This window comes from Hippocampus comes, unplaced genomic scaffold (assembly GCF_001891065.2).
Source record: "Hippocampus comes isolate QL1 unplaced genomic scaffold, H_comes_QL1_v1.1 scaffold72, whole genome shotgun sequence".
Taxonomy (NCBI): Eukaryota; Metazoa; Chordata; class Actinopteri; order Syngnathiformes; family Syngnathidae; genus Hippocampus; species Hippocampus comes.
The window spans coordinates 1,165,144-1,183,157 of record NW_017806030.1 but is presented as its reverse complement, the minus strand read 5'-3'; the positions used below and the strand labels follow the sequence as shown (position 1 = coordinate 1,183,157).

The following is an 18,014-nucleotide window of genomic DNA, read 5'->3' as shown; positions in this document are numbered from 1 at the left end:
GCTCCTCAGTGTTGCTTACAGCTGAAATAACCTCCCCTGGCGATTTGAGAACTGTGCTCCATGATGATATCAGCTGGAACAATGAAGTGAACTCTGACCCTCAGCCAGAGCCCGATCAAGTGGTGGATTTGCTGATTAAATATTTTTCAGCTCCAGGAAATCGCCTCACACCTGTTTGGCCATTTGGTGGTCACCAAAACAACAAGTTGGTGAAATGTGTGTCACTAAAAAGATAAATTAGGAGCGAAACCCAATACTGTATTGCTTTGGACAGCGCAGATATATACATACACAAGACATAGCTGCAGATGATCATTGTTGCCGCTCTCTTTTGACCATTTTAAAAAAATGTTGCTGCATGTAGTGAAAACTTTGCTCCACATTTGTCAATGCCGTACGGCATTTTGAAACGAGCAGGTTGGAGCACTGAGGTCCTCTTGATAACAATTATGGCAGTTATCTTGATGGACAGATAAGTGTGAATGCCAAATCAATGAAATGCACTGCGTGCCATCTCAAAGGTTGCTGTTCCAGATAAAAGTCATTCCTCTGAGAGGCCCCGTTTTAGTCTTGATCAGCAGCTCTGAACTCAGCTGATATGTAGATCGTGCTTATCACACTTGTCTGTACAATGCTGTACAATCACTCCGGAGCTTGGACCGGTCAATGTTCTATCGTTAGCTTACAATGTAGTCTCTTTATATTGTGGGGAGTACAAATATATATATCCATCCCACTGCTGACACTCTGGCTTTAATTGGTGTCAAACAAATGGGTGAAGCTTCCAACGACATTTGAAGTTGTCACCCCTCAGTCTGAATGATCCTGTCGATCGGGTCATAACAATATAAAGTCCGGCTAAATTATGTGTTGGTGTTAGTTTAATTAATAATTTCAAAATGGGCACATAGCCAATTGATGACAGTGATTTAGATAACACTCAATAACCTAATTTAAAGTTCAAGCTTTCCTTTGATACGTTGACATATTAATGAATGAGGACACATTAAAACTAAAACAAAAGTGGAGCACATGAAACTTTTGTATAGCTGACCTCAAGAAACATGATGATGTCACATTGAAGTTTTCCAAGACACCTCCACGTGATCTCATTCCATCTCACACGCTTATGTCGATTACGTTGGATAATTTACAGCAACTATGATTTCAAATGTAATTACTTGTGGCGAAAGACATTTGAATAGCCACACAATTGGAGACATCTCTACAATCATCCCGCTTCCTTAAAGTGAATTGCATGAAGCCACTGTGACAAAGTCCACTGAGCGATAGGACAACAAACAACAGCATGGCACACAACACTCTTTGACCTATTAATCAAACTTGTACTGTCCCCCCCACACACACGTATGCACGCCCCACGCACGCATGCACACACACTCACACAGAAAAACACACAGCCTTTTAATACCAAAGTTTTTGCTCTCTCACTCCATCCTAAAAATCATGATCTTCCCATCGCATACTGAGAATTTGATCTCGCTTCATGATTCATGCACCTGGTACGGTGTACGTCAGTGAAAGTATGCACACGAGCGCAAGCTTTTGAAACTGAAAGATAAAAGGAGTGCATGCTTCAGTTCCAAAATGGGCATAACAGTGACTGTTTGTGGTACAATATATATTTGATTCTTGCGAGGTCTACTATCCTTGTGAGTTTGTGATGATTAAAAGGAATCTTACATGTATGTCCTGCCTGTGTTTGCACCAAGGTGAATGGCTCATCTGCTGCAAACAAAATGCCTAATCCAACTAATACAAATACCGTTGACTCGAGTCATCTGAACTTTCACCTTCTTTTCCCGTATTTGCTTGTCCCGTATTCTAACGGCCTTTCCCAAAACACTGAAGTTCAACCTTGTTTTGTGTTACAAATTTTTACATTTAGATCATAAAGTCATTTGCTTTACGGTACACCTCTCATTAGTTTGTTGAATGAGTTACACCTCTCATTAATTTGTCATTTAGTGAAATTCAAGTGGCACATGCCCTATAGTTGGAGAAGAATCAAGAGATTCAAGTCTTTCACTTCTGGAAGAGTGTGTGCATGCGGAGTGATCTCGCAGCAGGTGACCATTGAACTCTCCATTTGGTCCCCTGCTGAGGGAATTGGCTGGGGGTGAGGTCCACTTCCACGGAGACACACTGCTCCCACACCTCCCCTCCCTCCTCCATGCAACATCTCATCCCATATCCGAGCACTATATAAGGTCTGCCCCTTCTCAAGTTGTCAGTCTCGTCAAGAACTCCACCAGGTAAGGCAAGCTCGAGCTACAACTGGGATTTGGGGATGTAGAACAAGGACGTCGGATAAAAGAACATCTCGGTTTATTCGACAGACTGCGCGGGTTTTCTGCTCGCTGCAAAATTATGGCTCATGTTTTTTAAAATTTTTCTTCTGGAGCTCCTCTTTTTACAGTGTACAAACCTTCTAGTCAAGATGATGCGGAGATTTACAGGCTAATTGCATGATTGTGTCGGAAAGGCCCGGATTGACATTAGCAAGCAGTCCAAATCAATCCGTTCCTCATGGGAGCACATCACAAGTTCATTTAATTTTATGGGCATTGGTTGAGCCCTGATTCTTTGCTTAGACAAAACCACAAGTTGATAATAATTATTCATAATGGATTCAAGAATTTTTGCGTCTTTGCTGGTGTTCAAACAACAATATAACCAACCACCCTTGCCTTTTCACTTCAGACCTCCATCATGAAGTTTGTTGCTCTCGCTGTCACCTTGCTGCTGGCGGTTGGTGAGTACAGGACTTAATGCAACTCTGATCGGTAGATACCATCTGACTGAATGTGCTGGTTTTCTTTGTGAAACTCATCCCTGCACATATGTTTTCCTACACAGGGTCTCAGGCTGCTTCGCTGCAGTCTGACGCACCCAGCGCCGTAGCCCATGCCCGGGCTGCTCTGGACGTCTATTTGACCGAAGTGAAAGAAAGTGCCCAAAGAGCCCTGGGTCAACTTGATGATACAGAGTACAAAGAATTCAAGTACGGCAATTTCATGAACATTTTTCTAGCCAGTCCTACCCTCTGTTTCATCTCGCAATGAAACTATGCTAATGATCTCATGTTGATTCAGTTTTATAACTTTCACATTTCAGGGGTGGGGGAAGTAGTGGAGGCATTTCATGCCTTGTTAAAAAGTGATGTTTTTCTCCTTTTCCCTGTTCTTAACCAGAGACTTAATCAGTTCGCGCATAGAGGAGTTGCACACTCAGCTCAAAGTTGTGCAAGGTTCCATTTCTCCCATCACCGACGGTGTGGTTGCTACAATCTCTGAACTGACTCAAGATTTCCAAACTAAGGTCAACGCTGATATTGATACCTTGAAGGTGCAACTCAAGCCACTGAATGCAAAACTGCACGACGTTGTTAACAAGCACGTTGAAGAGTACCGTACACTTCTGGAGCCTGTGGTCACAGAGTACCAGGCCAAGCATGAGGCCGAAATGGCGAGTCTGAAAGCCAAGCTGGAGCCCGTCATGGAAGAGCTGCAGAAAAAGATAGCTGTCAACGTTGAGGAGACCAAGAGTGCTCTCACGCCCATCATTGAAGCTGTGCGTGAAAAGGTTACTCACCGCCTGGAGGATCTGAAAGAAATTGCAGCACCTTATGTGCAGGAATACAAAGACCAGATGCAAACCGCCTACAAACAAGCAAAATCCGTCACAGCAGAAGACCTCGCTGCCATGAAAGAGAAGATAAACCCTCTTGTTGAAGATGTCAAGGCGAAACTCCAAACTATCTTCCAGACCATCTTTGAAACCTTCAACGGAAAGGCAGAAGATTCATGAATACATACACACTTAGCACAGGCGTGCTTTCGTTGTCACAAACCAAGGCCAGTTACTGACCTTTTTTTTTTGTCTATGTATTCATTGTAACTGGGTTATCACGAGCGGATCTGTGATGACGGATGTCTCATGAAAACTGCTTGGGCAAAAGACAGCTGAATAAACATCTTCCTGTTTATGAAACCTTTTTTGGATTGACTGATTGATTGTCTTTGCTTCAACCATTCGAATGAAGTAGTATTCAAATTTAAATGGAAATAACAACATACATTTATCTATGAGGATAAACAAGGAAGAAGATAAACAGAAATTAAAAGTATGGCAAAGGCAAAGCAGACATGCATGAAAAAGGGGGTAGGAGGAAGTTTACACTTAGAATAGGTGAAAGAGTCATATATATATATATATATATATACATACTTAAATATGATTTTTTTTCAGATCTCAAAAAGTTTTTGCGGGTGCCAGCGTTGCCTTTTCCATGGAAACCGGGTCGAAATGGCCCTCTGAGTGTAAATGGTTGCCGAGCCCTGGTCAAACCCATGTAACAATGTGTGACTCTACGGTCTTAACTGGATTCAACAAGCAACTGTGCCAAAGAGTCCCATAGTAATGAGGGCCAAGTAGAAGTAGAAAGGTCAGTTTTTTACCCACTGTGACCAACCAAGTGTATGGAGTGACCAAACTACACATCTTCACCCAAAGAAAAGGGCTGTAAATCGATCTAAGTAAATTGGACCGTACTATACGGTGGGTCCACCAAGGATTATATTGGATCCAAACACAGAAGAAGCTCCCTTATATTGCTTGTGTTTCTATAAAGTACAAGACTTGTTTTGCAAGCAGCACTTGCCGACAGTGAAATGCCTTTCAAAAGTTTTTACTCCCTTGTCGTGATATTCAACTGCGAAACCAAAATTAATACACATGGGAGATTTGAATGAAGCCGATGCCTCTTCCAATTTTCCTCCGTCAAATTGTGGTTTTATGTTTCCCGTGTCCCTGACCTCCAATTTAAAGCCACTGTAAGCGAGTGTGATCGCAAAAAGCACACACACACACACACACACACACACACACACACACACACACACACACACACACACACACACACACACAGTGTCGATTCAAAGACCAAAAACTGCAATTCATAAGGCATATTCTACCTAATAGAGTGTATGGTATTGTCCCATCCCTTCTTTCGACCATAATAATAGTTTTGGAAATGCAGGTCATGCAGACAGCCTACTGAGAGGTCATCGTTTATCACAAAGCTGTGAGCTGTGATTAATGAGCATCACCTGGTCTATTGACAAACTTAAGTATGTTCTTTATTAGGGGAAGCACACCCCAGGCTGAAAACCTTCAACACTACCAAATTGGCGCACGCGTGCGCACACACACACACACACACACACACACACACACACACACACACACACACACACACACACACATACACACACACAGAGACAAAATTGTAGTAAACCAAACTCAGATTTCTGTAGTTATATTATTCCATTTTAAAAATTAATGACTGTATCATCAGTGTGGTAATGAAACTCAACTTTTAAAAAATTATCAATGAATATTGAACCCATTTGTTTCCGTCTTCATCTACACAAAGTAACTATCTGTTCAGATGAAAGTTAATAATGTGTTACAACCCAGCAGTTAGGCTTTGGGCTAAATCAAATAGGCGTTAATGTAAGAACGGCTTCAAGGTGCATGTTTGTGTAATTTGTTGCCAAGATGTGTGTTTAATTTCTACTGTCTCAGAATGACAGCTCTTGGGGCCACAGACATGTGTGCAGCTGTGACTGGGGCATGTCAGTGGCATTATGTGTATTATAATGGATGAGGAAGGCCTTGTGGTCCCCAGTGAGAGTCACGAGATGCATAAAACCTGCTTGCACTCCTGATGCTGCCACCACTCTCTCACAAATGTTGGGATGTGCATTTGTGGCCCCGGATTTGGAGGGTGATTACCATTTTTCACTCAACGGTGCGCTGCTTAGGAAAGACTTCTTTTGCGCCCTGTTGATCTTGAGGCAAAGAAGGGAGCGCCAACAAGAGGAACACAGACACACACACGAACTGAAAACAATTATACAGTATATAATACAGACCCTAAACTTCATTAGAATGACTTCACAGACAAGGAGTGGTAAGTCTGAACTGACAAACTGTATATTTCTGTGATGATAACGATCATTTTCTCTTTCCAGGTTCACCGCTGTCTCAAAGCTGTAAATTACCTACGATGGGTTGCACAAACTGTCCATCGTTATCAAGCACTAGGGTCCCACCAGTGAATAAGGTCAGAGTTCAGCTGGAGATGCATGCACTTTGGCAGCAGTTTGATGAGCTAGGTACCGAAATGATCGTCACCAAAGCCGGAAGGTAACATTTCGCCAAATTTATACTTGTTGCTTCTGCTTGAAATCCCTTGTGACGCCATTTCTGTTCAAAAATGGCAGGAGGATGTTTCCAACATTCCAGGTGCGAATCTTTGGAATGGATCCTGCTGCTGAATATGTTCTACTTATGGATTTTATTCCTGTCGATGATAAAAGATACAGGTAAAAAATCACAAAATTAAGCATAGATATTCGCTATGGTGACTGAGATCAATAATGATCAATAATAATCTAATCTGCTCTTAAGCAAACTTTCTTGCATTATGAATTAGGTTGTAATGCGTGAGTGTGTGTGTGTGTGTGTGTGTGTGTGTGTGTGTGTGTGTGTGTGTGTGTGTGTGTGTGTGTGTGTTTCTCAGATATGCGTTCCACAGCTCATCCTGGTTGGTGGCAGGTCGAGCTGACATTTCGGCACCAAGTCGAATGCACTTCCACCCAGACTCACCAGCTCGTGGAGCCCAGTGGATGAAGCAGACTGTATCCTTTGACACTCTCAAGCTGACCAACAACCTGCTTGATGACAATGGACATGTTAGTTTTTGTCGCTGTGTTTTAGGGATCTTTTTTTTTACATGAAAATTATACAAGTCTTTGGTCAAGATGTTTTTTTCCTTTTCCCGGCCAGATGATACTGAATTCTATGCATCGGTACCAGCCACGTTTCCATGTAGTGTATGTGGATACAACACCCAACAGCCATTTAAATGCAGACAGAAACTTTTGCTCCTTCTCCTTCCCCGAGACACGCTTCATGGCAGTCACTGCCTATCAAAACCACAGGGTAGGAAAACCAAGACATATTTGAAATCAAAGTTTCACAGGATTAGGCGATGTTACTTTACTTTTACCACTCTGTGACTGAACCATCTAATCTATCTTTCTGCCAGATCACTCAGCTGAAGATAGCCAGCAATCCATTTGCTAAAGGCTTCAGAACAACAGACACACAGGATTGGTTAGTGATAGTGTGGAATTCATCCAGAGTACATTTTGCCTCATGAAGAAGGTGTCAGATGAATGCTTTGTGTGAAAACAGGGGAAACATTTCCAAGCCTCTTGGCGTGTGGTATCCACCAGAGGACGTGACTGCGTGCAGTATCACAAACGCAGTGAGGGAAAGGGACTTAAAAGAGTCAACGGGTGAGTGCAATACTGTGTTTCTATGTACTGTATGTGGGTGTACTATATTATTCATTGTAATATTTGTAACATGCAACATCTAGTTTTTCATTTTGGTGTTTTTTAATTAATAACTTAATTTCATCATTAATTACGTAATTAACTGTTTTCAAACCTAATATAAAACAACGCAAATTATTTCCTGCATTTTCAGCACCGGAGGCGACCTCGCATCTGATGAAGCAGAGTGGACAGTTTTGCAACTTTACAGATGCAATGGTAGCAAGCAACAATGGAAACATTGCTTTTGGAACTCCAGCTTCCTTCCACAACCGTTTACCGTCTTACTGGGAATGTGTCGGATCATCTCAGAGCAACAATGTGTTGTAGAGAAAGTTTTCAGTTGGAACTTGGCCTATATCCTGCAAACATTATTATTCAGCTGTATTGTATCATCGTATTGCTGTGACCAGTACTGGGAAATGGCAAGATATAAATGCATACTACAGTTCTACTTTGTGTACTGTGCATTTTTTTGTGCATTATTTTTTTCAGTAATCTGTAATTTACTTGAGCATCTATTTTTCTGATAACTTTTTTCTTTTACTCTCTACATTTCAAAATACAAATCGTGATGCGTTTTAACTTTTTTTACAAAAAAAAAAGGCTCATGACTTTTTTCATGATGGTAAAGATTTTGATTGATTGAGATTTTAGGGTCGGAAAAAAATAAGGACAGCGACACATGGAGGAATGTGAATCAGGCAGACTTTTTTCATTATGGTAAAGATTTTGATTGATTGACATTTTAGGGTCGGAAAAAAATAAGGACAGGCAACACATGGAGGAATGTGAATCAGGCAGTATTAAACGACAATGGCAACAAATTTGGAGAAGCAATGTATTCCCCATTCACAGCCCTACTAAAGAGAATTGCCAGAATGTTTCTTGGCAAATGTGATGTCTTGTGTCAGCCTAAAAACCTTCTCGCAATCAGATATTTGTTGTCTAGTCTGAAAATAACACATACAAGATGTATGTTTTCAATTGTTCTCAAGAGCTAATTTAAAATTTTTGTAACTGGCTTTATCACATTAACAAAGCTATGGGAAACATAGCTCTCACTAACTCTCAACAAATTTCTGAAACATGTAATTTGATTTTTATTGTCACCTATCGCAGATCACTTTTATTTTGAAAATTCTCGCAGGAAGTCAGTGCCGCTTTTCCAGCGAGTAAATGATGCTGGGGCTCCGGAACCTGAAGATGCAGTAGGGCGGATGGAGGAAGACTGGGAGGTGGCTGGAGGCGGTGAGCAAGAAACGAATCGGTAAGGGGCACGGATGCGAGTGCGTCAACCCGTCGGACAGCGTCCATGGTAGCCGCAAAAGGTAAAGAAGGGCGTAACGGGTGTAAAACTAATTTTCGGTGAGGTTCATAGATGGCGAGGCACTGACCAGTGGCTGAACTAGACTTTAATCGTTCAATCAACATCAATTCTTATCCATCCATCCATCCTTTTTATAACCCGCTTAACCTTACAAGGGTCGTGGGCATGCTGGAGCCTGTCCCAACTGTCTTAGGGCTGTAGGCAGGGTACTCCCTGAACCCGTAGCCAGCCAATCGCAGGACACACATTGACGAACAACCATCCACGCGCACATTCACACCTAAGGACAATTTAGAGTGTTCCTGCCCCCTGCCCTGCCTGTTTTTGGTATGTGGGGGGAAAACCGGAGTTCCCTAAGGACAATTTAGAGTGTTCCTGCCCTGCATGTTTTTGGTATGTGGGGGGGGAACCGGAGTTCCCGGAGAAAATCCACGCAGGCATGGGGAGAACGTGCAAACTCCACACATAGAACCCTCCACCTCTGCAGTGTGAGGCGGATGTGCTAACCAGTGGAACACTGTGCCGCCCATCCATTTTTATATTAAATCAGATTTGTCCTGCTTCACGGTTTTGCACTTTTTTCTCCACACAGGAAGGCTGGAGCCGGAATAGAACCCTCCACCTCTGCAGTGTGAGGCTGATGTGCTAACCAGTGGAACACTGTGCCACCCATCCATTTTTATATGAAATCAGATTTGTCCTACTTCACGGTTTTGCACTTTTTGCTGGGGTTTCTAGTACCAATTAACCATGAAAAACGAGAGATTTCTGTTTAATCAATTTTGGAACAAGGCTGCATGATAACAAAATGGAGAAGGTGCTTAATTATAGCATACTATGTACCGAACATAATTCTGCGGTTCCATGTAACTTTCATTCAGTAACGTTTTGCCTAACTGCAAAATATGATACTCACATCGAGACCAAAGAGGAGCCAGGTGGCACTGGGATTTGAATGGGCAACTCGAGAGGGGTACAGGGTTCAACGGGAGACAGAGCGGAAGGACATTCAGGGCAACAGGAAACATCACTGGGGACATTATGAAAGAGGACAAACTAGACTGTGTGCTGTCGGAGGTGATGAATGGGTTCAAATACACTGCAGGGTTTCATGCTAACTTTTTTTCACAAGGAGCACAATGACACCTAAACTGCAATTTTAGTGGTGGCAGTCGACTTGGTTGAGTAAATACACACTCCACTCATTTTCACTACATTACTGATGAATGAGCTGAAGTGTGGAGCATATGTTTGTCAACCACAAAAAATATTCCAGAATAATTTTTCAAAATATCTGCAAATTTTAATGACAACTTGTTGAATTCCCTTTCCAGCGAAACCTCTTTTGTGAATACTGACCCAGTTGTTCCTGAGATATCAAATCTGATTTCTCCCATGCTGAACCGCATCGAATTTGGATATGTATCGAATCGCCCTCAGACATGGAGATTATTCTCACTTTTAAGACATGCATACAGCACTACGTCATTACTAAAATGGTCATGGTGGTTTGCAATCCACCGAGTGCTAACGCATTGTCGAGGTAACATTTTGATACAAGTCCCGAATCGCCCTCAGACATGGAGATTATTCTCACTTTAAGACATGCATACAGCACTACGTCATTACTAATATGTGGTGAACAATGGTCATGGTGGTTTGCAATCCACCGAGTGCTTATGCATTGTCGAGGTAACATTTTGATACAAGTCTTATCCTTAGATCTCACTGAATTATCCATCCACTTTTGTTTTTTATGAGCGTATTTGAACATTAATTCTGTTTTTCTCCACTCACCAGCTGAACATACTGGTGGATACAGGAAGCAGTAACTTTGCTGTTGGGGCAGCTGCTCATCCATTCCTGCGCAGATACTACCATCGCTCACTGTGAGTATCGTCAAATCATCAGCAGTAGAAATACACAATATCTTGCCTACTTTATTTATTCATTATACTTGACTGTAGGGCTTGGCGATAGGGCCTTATAATTGAGTCTCCAATGATATTCAAGTTTGGCATTAGCATTATCAATTTCTTACCAAACCAGCTGAAATATTTTTTTCCCTGAGCATTTGACTTGCATGAACTTCTGCAGAAATTAAATTTTTTTTTTCTTTTTGGATATTGCAAAAATACGTTTTTCCTCTTGGAAAAAAATTGCTTCCTTTGATCCTTGACAAATGAGCATTTTAAATGTTCAATAATTAAACGTAATAAAATGAGGCATGACCCATGACACTGCATGGAGAGTAACGCCGCACACCCTCCAGGTCTCTCATGGTCTTTTCTCATGCATAGTGGTACAGGTGAGGCAGGCAACTTCTGCAAAATATGTTTGGCCTGGAAGCACTCGAATCAAAAGAGCTATCATTCTAATAATTGTGATACCTTGATGTTTTGCTTACGATTATCTTACTGTCAGAAAATTGATTTAAAAAATTAATTCTGTGGTGGAAAAAAAAAGCCCCTTAAATTAATCTGAAATCGATTAATCGCCCAGCCCTGCTCAACTGTATTATTTTGGTTGCATGCATTATAGTACACACAGATCCAATCCATGCACTTGATGAATATCAGTGATTATATGTCCTTTGCTGTCCACAGCTCGACATCTTACCGTGACCTTGGAAGAAGCGTGTATGTTCCTTATACCCAGGGTCGATGGGAAGGCGAGTTGGGTTCGGATTTAGTCTCTGTTCCACACGGCCCCAATGCCACGCTCCGTGCCAACATTGCTGCAATCACCCAATCTGATCGCTTTTTCATCAATGGATCCAACTGGGAAGGAATTCTTGGACTGGCTTATGCGGATATAGCACGGGTATGTGCACTGATCCTTGATTTTCCTCAGTTTTGGTCAAATAAATTGGGTCAAATATCCGTTTGTAATTTTTTTGAGATTATGGCCACAAAGGCCATTGCAGCAAAATAGTTAAAGAACAAAAATAGCTTCAGCTGTGAGAAGCTATAGAGGGCCCTTGCAGGCGGGGTACTGGCCGGTTGCTATACTGGCACCATGGGAATAATCACAGCCGGGGTAGAAAAGTTGTCAAGGCACTGGTGAGATATTTTTTGAAACTGGCTAAAAAATAAATAAAAAAAAAAACAGGATGCAGTAGAAACAGGCAATGGTTAACATTTGACCACAGCCTCAAAAACAGAACTGTGCTTAACTCTGAACAAATATGGCAGTTTTTGGAACTTTGCCTTCATACCACATATTTTAACTTCCAGGGAACATTTGGAGACAAAAACATGCTATAGGTTTTCTGGTGTCTCCGATCCGTGCAAAAATGTACAAGGAGGACATGGAAACGAGGGCTCTGAGCTCTTTTAACAGAACAACTCAGTGGTTTTGATACTGTGTGTGGATATATCAAAAGCCTTCACCACACACAATAACTGAACAAGTGACTCAATGATTCTACCTCTGACGAACAATAAAAACACAGTCCCCCATGACTACAGAAGTACCTCTCTACCTTTTTTGCAACTGATTGGAATATTGAAAAGGGATTTTCCACCCAACTACCAGTACTTGTTGACCGACAGAAGCCTCTCTCCAAGGCGTCTTCACAACCGTCGTTTACATCACTAAAGAACGTTAAGGGGTGCCTTCAACTTGGAGCATAAATAGTTGCGTTTCCACACCAACTCAGGCTGGTCTGTGCTAATCAGAGCAGGCCAGTTATGATCAATTCACTGATTTGAGAAAGAAATCCTGTGGATGAATGAGAATATCCATAAGCATAGGGATCTTGATGCAGTAGCTGCTCTGGCCCTAATTTAAAACGTTAAGAGTCAAAGAAAAAGGCAAGCAGAATCACATTTTTTCCTGCTGCCTTGAAATTTAAATTTAAAAAGTTGGAGTAATTTACATCTTTCCTCAGCCTGACGAGCGACTGGAGCCTTTCTTTGATTCCCTGGTTCGCCAGACGCCTGTCCCCAACCTCTTCTCTCTCCAGCTATGCGGTGCTGGCTTTACCCAAAACCACTCTCTGGGCAGCGCCACCGTTGGAGGAAGCATGGTAAGACACCTGCAGCACTGATACAAACACGGCAATATATAGTGTCATCCGGTGTCAGATGCATGGCCAATGCAGCATGTTTACCCTGTAGATCATTGGAGGCATCGACACATCCCTCTATGTGGGAGAGCTTTGGTATACTCCCATCCGTAGGGAGTGGTACTATGAGGTCATTATTGTGCGAATTGAAGTGAATGGACAGGACCTCAACATGGACTGCAAGGAGGTAAGATGTGACGCACGGATCGCTATAATAAGTTTTTAAAAAATGTTTTTAGTGGCGTGTCGCTGATTTCAAAAGCTATTTGCTATTTCTTTATCCTTTACAGTACAACTACGATAAGAGCATTGTGGACAGTGGCACCACGAACCTCCGACTACCCAGAAAAGTCTTCCAGGCTGCTGTCAAGGCTATCGAAGCAGCTTCCTCAGTCAGTCCCCAAATTATTGAAATTTGTCTACAGATAGGTGTTAAATTGAAAGGAAAAACTGATAGATGAGCTGACCTACAAAATGAATTCAGGTGGTTTCATACGGGTACTATAAAGGTTCGACTTTCTGGTGGGGGCTTTCAGGTAGTATTGCAGGTGTCTTCCGTTCCTGCTCCTGCCTCAACCATGTAAATATGAAGCTATAGATTGATTGTCCTCATTTCCTGCCCTGTATTTCAGACAGAACAGTTTCCATCTGGGTTCTGGCTAGGCGAACAGCTGGTGTGTTGGCAGGCCGACACGACACCCTGGAACATCTTCCCAGTCATCTCTCTCTATCTGATGAGTGAAAACCGTAATCAGTCCTTTAGAATCTCCATCCTGCCCCAGGTAAAGACACAGAATATTTGCCTTGCGTCACCATGTTGCATGTGTTCTGGGCTTTTATCTCTTGAAGTTAAAGCAACTGATTAAGGCTGTCGCGAATGAATCTTTTTAGAATTGATTATCAATAATTAAATCGTTTACTCGGGCAGTTGTCCACGAAAATATATGGTGCAATTATAGAAAATAACACTTTTTGGCGGTGGAATTTATGAGTGCTTTTTGTGGTAACTTGACTCGTACTGTAGCAGATGAAACATTTCTGGAAAAGTCCTGGAAAGTAATTTTAAGAAAAGAGGAGGAACTTGGTCTTGTTTTTTTCTTTTTGTGCTTGACAACAAATTTCAATATTAACTGAGTGTGTGCATCTGCAACAAATGTCCGTGCGGGAAGCATGGACAGGGACTCAAAGATGTTTCCGAATGGCCTAAATGCAGTTTAGAAATTATGAATCATAGTTTCCAGGCATAAATTTTAGTGTCGACCAATATGTGGTCAAGTTAGCTATAGCTGTAATATACCGCAAATGTTCGCAACCTACACGTTAAGTGTACCACTTGGTAAAAGTGTCATGCTATATATTTTGTATCTTTTTTTTCTATACAGCAATACTTGCGGCCAGTTGAGGACGTAGCTTCTGCTCAGGAAGACTGCTATAAGTTTGCTGTGTCCCCATCTAGCACTGGCACGGTTATGGGGGCAGTTATCATGGAGGGATTCTATGTGGTGTTTGATCGAGAAAAGAGCCGAATCGGTTTTGCTATAAGCACATGCCACGGTGAGTAAGACAGAATGGAGTCACGGGGAGCTGAGGGCTTGAAAGAAGCATGCCTTTTTGATGGATGAAAAAGGTTTCGTTTTTGAAAATCCGAATGAGTCGGTTTCACTGACAGACAACCTGAAACACCTCTGAATTGGATAAAAATCCCCAAATGAAGGTTTTAGAGTTGCCAAATCAAAGTGTAGACTTGAATCCAATTGAGATTTTGCGTGATGATGGTATTTGGTGGTATGTAGTATACCTTAAGCAGGCTGTTCCTATTAAAATAAGCTCTCCATTGTGAGTCTTTGAAGCATGGGTCAACATTTCTTTACAGTGATGTGAAATACTCATCCGGAGTTGTTACAAATGCTTGATTTCAGTTAGTGCTGCAAAGGATGGCACAAGGAGTTATTAGGTTCAAGGGGCAATAACTTTTTTTTTTTGCATAGGGCCAGATAGGTTTGGATTTTTGTCACCCTCAATAAGTACTGTAAAATTATAATTTTGAACCGGGGTTTAATATTATTTTTTCTTGTCCTTTGTGAGATGTGAAGAATGGTTTTAAGATCATTCACATTTAAATATAAGAAATGTGTGAAAATAAATAAATCGGGAAAGGGGGGAATGTTTTTTTTCGGGCTTTGTATGTCTGTAAGCTTGTATTTTTTTCTCCTAATCACATTCCACTCCACTCTACCATTTTCAGTTCATGATGAGTTTCGCATTACCTCTGTGGAAGGACCTTTCTTCGGTATTGACCTGGAGGACTGTGGCTACAACATCCCCCAGACAGACGAGTCCACTCTTATGACCATTGCCTACATCATGGCGGGTATCTGTGCTCTCTTCATGCTGCCGTTGTGTCTCATGGTGTGCCAGTGGCGCTTTGCTCGCTGCCTTCACCCGCAGGGCGACTTCTCTGATGACATATCACTTCTCAAGTGAGCTGGTGAACTGGAGGACGAAGGGTATCGCGGAGCCCACACATTAGCTGGGTTTATATGGAGCCTTGTAGTCCGATTAAAATGAAACCGAATGACTAAACGGAATGAAAATGCTCCTTATAAACACCTCACTCATAATAAAAAGGCCCAATCGGAGTGGAATTTCATTCGGGTTCACAAGGGTGGTATTTTCGTTTTGCCAATCCAACAAATGTCATGTCAACAGTTCAGTGGGAATAGCCAGGCTGTGTCCGGTCTGCACATGTTGTGTCTTGATGTAAATGCGTAGTGACATTTACGCAGTTGAAAATGGCAGCGTCCTACCAGAGCTCGGGTGCAACAGGAGAAATTGTTTTAAACTACTTGTAACTTGTTTTTATTAAGATAACGCTTTAGTAAAAGTGTCGCAACAATCACAACTACTGTGCTAAGTAGATAAAAATTGTGATGTTTACATCGATATCCGCATGTCACATGGCTCTAAAACGACTGTTCTGATTCATGTAATGGGGCACGTAAGCGACGGACCAGAATAGATCACGTCACGTGAACAGTTGAACACAGATCTTCAGTCGGAATTATTTCAATTGGAAGGTCTCCATGTAAACCCAAAAAAGGGATGCAAGTTGTGCGGTGTTACAAAGTAAAATATTTTTCAGCAAAATAATCTGGAAAATAGATTGCAAGATCTAAAGGGAATTCACTCTACACTAAAAAGCACTTTGACTCTTGCTTTTGGGATTGGGACCGCTCCATCTTTGTTGTACGTACTTTAAAATAGTATGGCTGGTTGTCGTGGTGATGCTAAGAGAAACTGCTGTGCAATCGCTTATTAACTGGAGGCTCGCTGCGTGGGCAATGCAAAAATAATTAAAGACATATTTATGAGAAAACTAAACCATTTGAAAGATAAGTTTGTCCTAGGATAAGGCACAGGTCTGTGATGGCAAAAATGATATGAATAGAATGGTTTATGTTTCACGCAGGCTCCTATGCAGATTTATATATTAAAAAAGGATGAAAAAGCATTCAAAAAGGAAAAAAGTAGCTTTCAATATCTATATATCATTTCAATGTATAATAAATACTTTTATAGAAACAGATATTTATTAGATGCTCATGGTGGCCCTGAAGTGCGAACCACAGCAACCAATAATTAAGCCCAACAACGAATGAAAAAAATAACTAACCAAACAACAAAAAATAATTGACAACAAAACAGGAAAGCACCCCCCCCAAGATTTAACCCGCCCAAGTGTATCGACCTTTGTTTTTTTAATTGCTCTTTCTTTGCAATTGTTTTTGCTTTTTGTTGTTTTGTTTTATTTATTTGGTTTTATTTTATTGTTTAGTTTGTTGTGTATTGATTTGGGTTTTTTTTTTCATTTGCTCTTGTGTTTTGGGTTTTTTGTTTTTGTTTCATGTGTTTTTTGTTTTTTTGTTTGTTTTTTTTTAAGTTATTCATTTTTGTGTTTTAGGATATGCTGCTGTGTTTAGCTTTTTGTGTTGTGTTTTGCCCTTCAAGGCCACCATAGATGGGGAACCCAAGAGAAAAATACTACAGAGCTTCATGCAATGAATTGACCACGATGTTTACAGAGCAAAGGAAGACATAATTGACAGTGTGCGAAATGGCATGTTTATCTGTGTGTGATTTTGGTGGGTTTTCTGATCTTCTGTCACTTGCTTAGGACAAAAACGAATGAGACGAGCATGTCTGCGTTTGTTCGCATGCTCGCGTGCAGCTGTCGTATTCAGACAGATTAAATAAATTAAACTATGAAACATTATATAATGACATCTATTAAATTACACAATATCCCTAACCCCACCAAAGAATTCTTAAGAAAAACTGTCTTATATCACATTGTAGTCTGTTTTGCTTGAAACTACTGAACACAGTGTCAGTACTTGATGTCACTTATTGTACTCTTATCTTAAGTGTATCTATTGCACATGCAATTAGTTTTACAGATCTGCAGTCCAACACATTTTCTTATTGTTGCAAAGAAAGTCTGCATTATTGCACATCATCGATACCGTCTCTTAAGTGTTACCAATCTAAAACCTTTGGGGCTTTTTTCATGACACAAACAGTCCAAGGCAATACTCAATGACGAGAGGCCCAGAAACCAGCTCAAAAACATGTTATACAGGATGTCAGTCACAGTCATAATTTTTCCAATGAAGTACATGTTCTGTCATGTTTTTCTTGTTATTTTTTGCACTACAAGAAAGGTATGTGCAGGCACAGCATATGCTAAGATCTGGACATATGCAATTATTTAAAATGAATATGAAAAATACTGGAAGTAATTTTTGAAAATGAAAGTCTTGTGACATTATCCTTACCTAAATACATTTTAATCCAGAATATGTGTGTTGCCTCCCTTTGTGTGTGTGTTTATGAATTTAAACCCACGTTTGTGTATGATTCTCTCTCTCTCTCTCTCTCTCTCTCTCTCTCTCTCTCTCTAGCACCCTCGTGACCGAAAAGCAGCTCAGATGATGATTTAATTCACTATTAAATTAAAATATTTATTTGGTAACACATAATGAATGGATAATGTAATATGTCGAAAAAAAATATACACAAGCGACATAAAAAAGACAAGGCAGTAACAATAGCAGGCACAGTAAGTTCATTCGAGATCAGTGAGCTATAACTCACTATGGAATTACAATGTACAAATAATTGTCTA

The 18,014-nt window shown here is 41.0% G+C and overlaps 3 protein-coding genes across 3 annotated transcripts; all 3 read left to right on the top strand.

The window, feature by feature from the left end:
- Window positions 1-2,200: 2,200 nt before the first annotated feature.
- On the top strand, window positions 2,201-4,019 carry LOC109529424 (apolipoprotein A-I). Its single transcript, XM_019892822.1, has 4 exons — window positions 2,201-2,276; window positions 2,725-2,776; window positions 2,881-3,025; window positions 3,216-4,019. The coding sequence occupies exons 2-4, from the start codon at window positions 2,734-2,736 to the stop codon at window positions 3,829-3,831; spliced, it is 804 nt and encodes a 267-aa protein (XP_019748381.1). The 5' UTR covers window positions 2,201-2,276; window positions 2,725-2,733; the 3' UTR covers window positions 3,832-4,019.
- Window positions 4,020-6,073: 2,054 nt separating this feature from the next.
- LOC109529344 (T-box transcription factor TBX1) lies at window positions 6,074-7,866 on the top strand. Its single transcript, XM_019892672.1, has 7 exons — window positions 6,074-6,234; window positions 6,312-6,413; window positions 6,611-6,782; window positions 6,877-7,032; window positions 7,139-7,206; window positions 7,288-7,391; window positions 7,585-7,866. The coding sequence occupies exons 1-7, from the start codon at window positions 6,095-6,097 to the stop codon at window positions 7,758-7,760; spliced, it is 918 nt and encodes a 305-aa protein (XP_019748231.1). The 5' UTR covers window positions 6,074-6,094; the 3' UTR covers window positions 7,761-7,866.
- A 2,676-nt stretch (window positions 7,867-10,542) lies between these two features.
- Window positions 10,543-16,520, top strand: bace1 (beta-secretase 1; the record flags this gene model as incomplete). The annotated part of the gene is made up of 8 exons (XM_019892669.1): window positions 10,543-10,649; window positions 11,367-11,583; window positions 12,653-12,790; window positions 12,882-13,016; window positions 13,120-13,221; window positions 13,462-13,611; window positions 14,212-14,383; window positions 15,075-16,520. Coding segments are annotated over 8 exons (1,260 nt in total), but the record flags the coding sequence as incomplete, so codon positions are not given.
- Window positions 16,521-18,014: the final 1,494 nt, after the last annotated feature.

Excerpts from the sequence above, each read along its gene's own strand:
- LOC109529344 (XM_019892672.1), top strand. The coding sequence starts at position 6,095 with ATGGGTTGCACAAACTGTCCATCGTTATCAAGCACTAGGGTCCCACCA. Across the intron at positions 6,235-6,311 it reads ATCGTCACCAAAGCCGGAAG|GAGGATGTTTCCAACATTCC; the intron begins GTAACATTTCGC and ends CAAAAATGGCAG. Across the intron at positions 7,033-7,138 it reads CTGCCTATCAAAACCACAGG|ATCACTCAGCTGAAGATAGC; the intron begins GTAGGAAAACCA and ends TCTTTCTGCCAG.
- LOC109529424 (XM_019892822.1), top strand. The coding sequence starts at position 2,734 with ATGAAGTTTGTTGCTCTCGCTGTCACCTTGCTGCTGGCGGTTG. Across the intron at positions 2,777-2,880 it reads CACCTTGCTGCTGGCGGTTG|GGTCTCAGGCTGCTTCGCTG; the intron begins GTGAGTACAGGA and ends TTTCCTACACAG. Across the intron at positions 3,026-3,215 it reads ACAGAGTACAAAGAATTCAA|AGACTTAATCAGTTCGCGCA; the intron begins GTACGGCAATTT and ends GTTCTTAACCAG.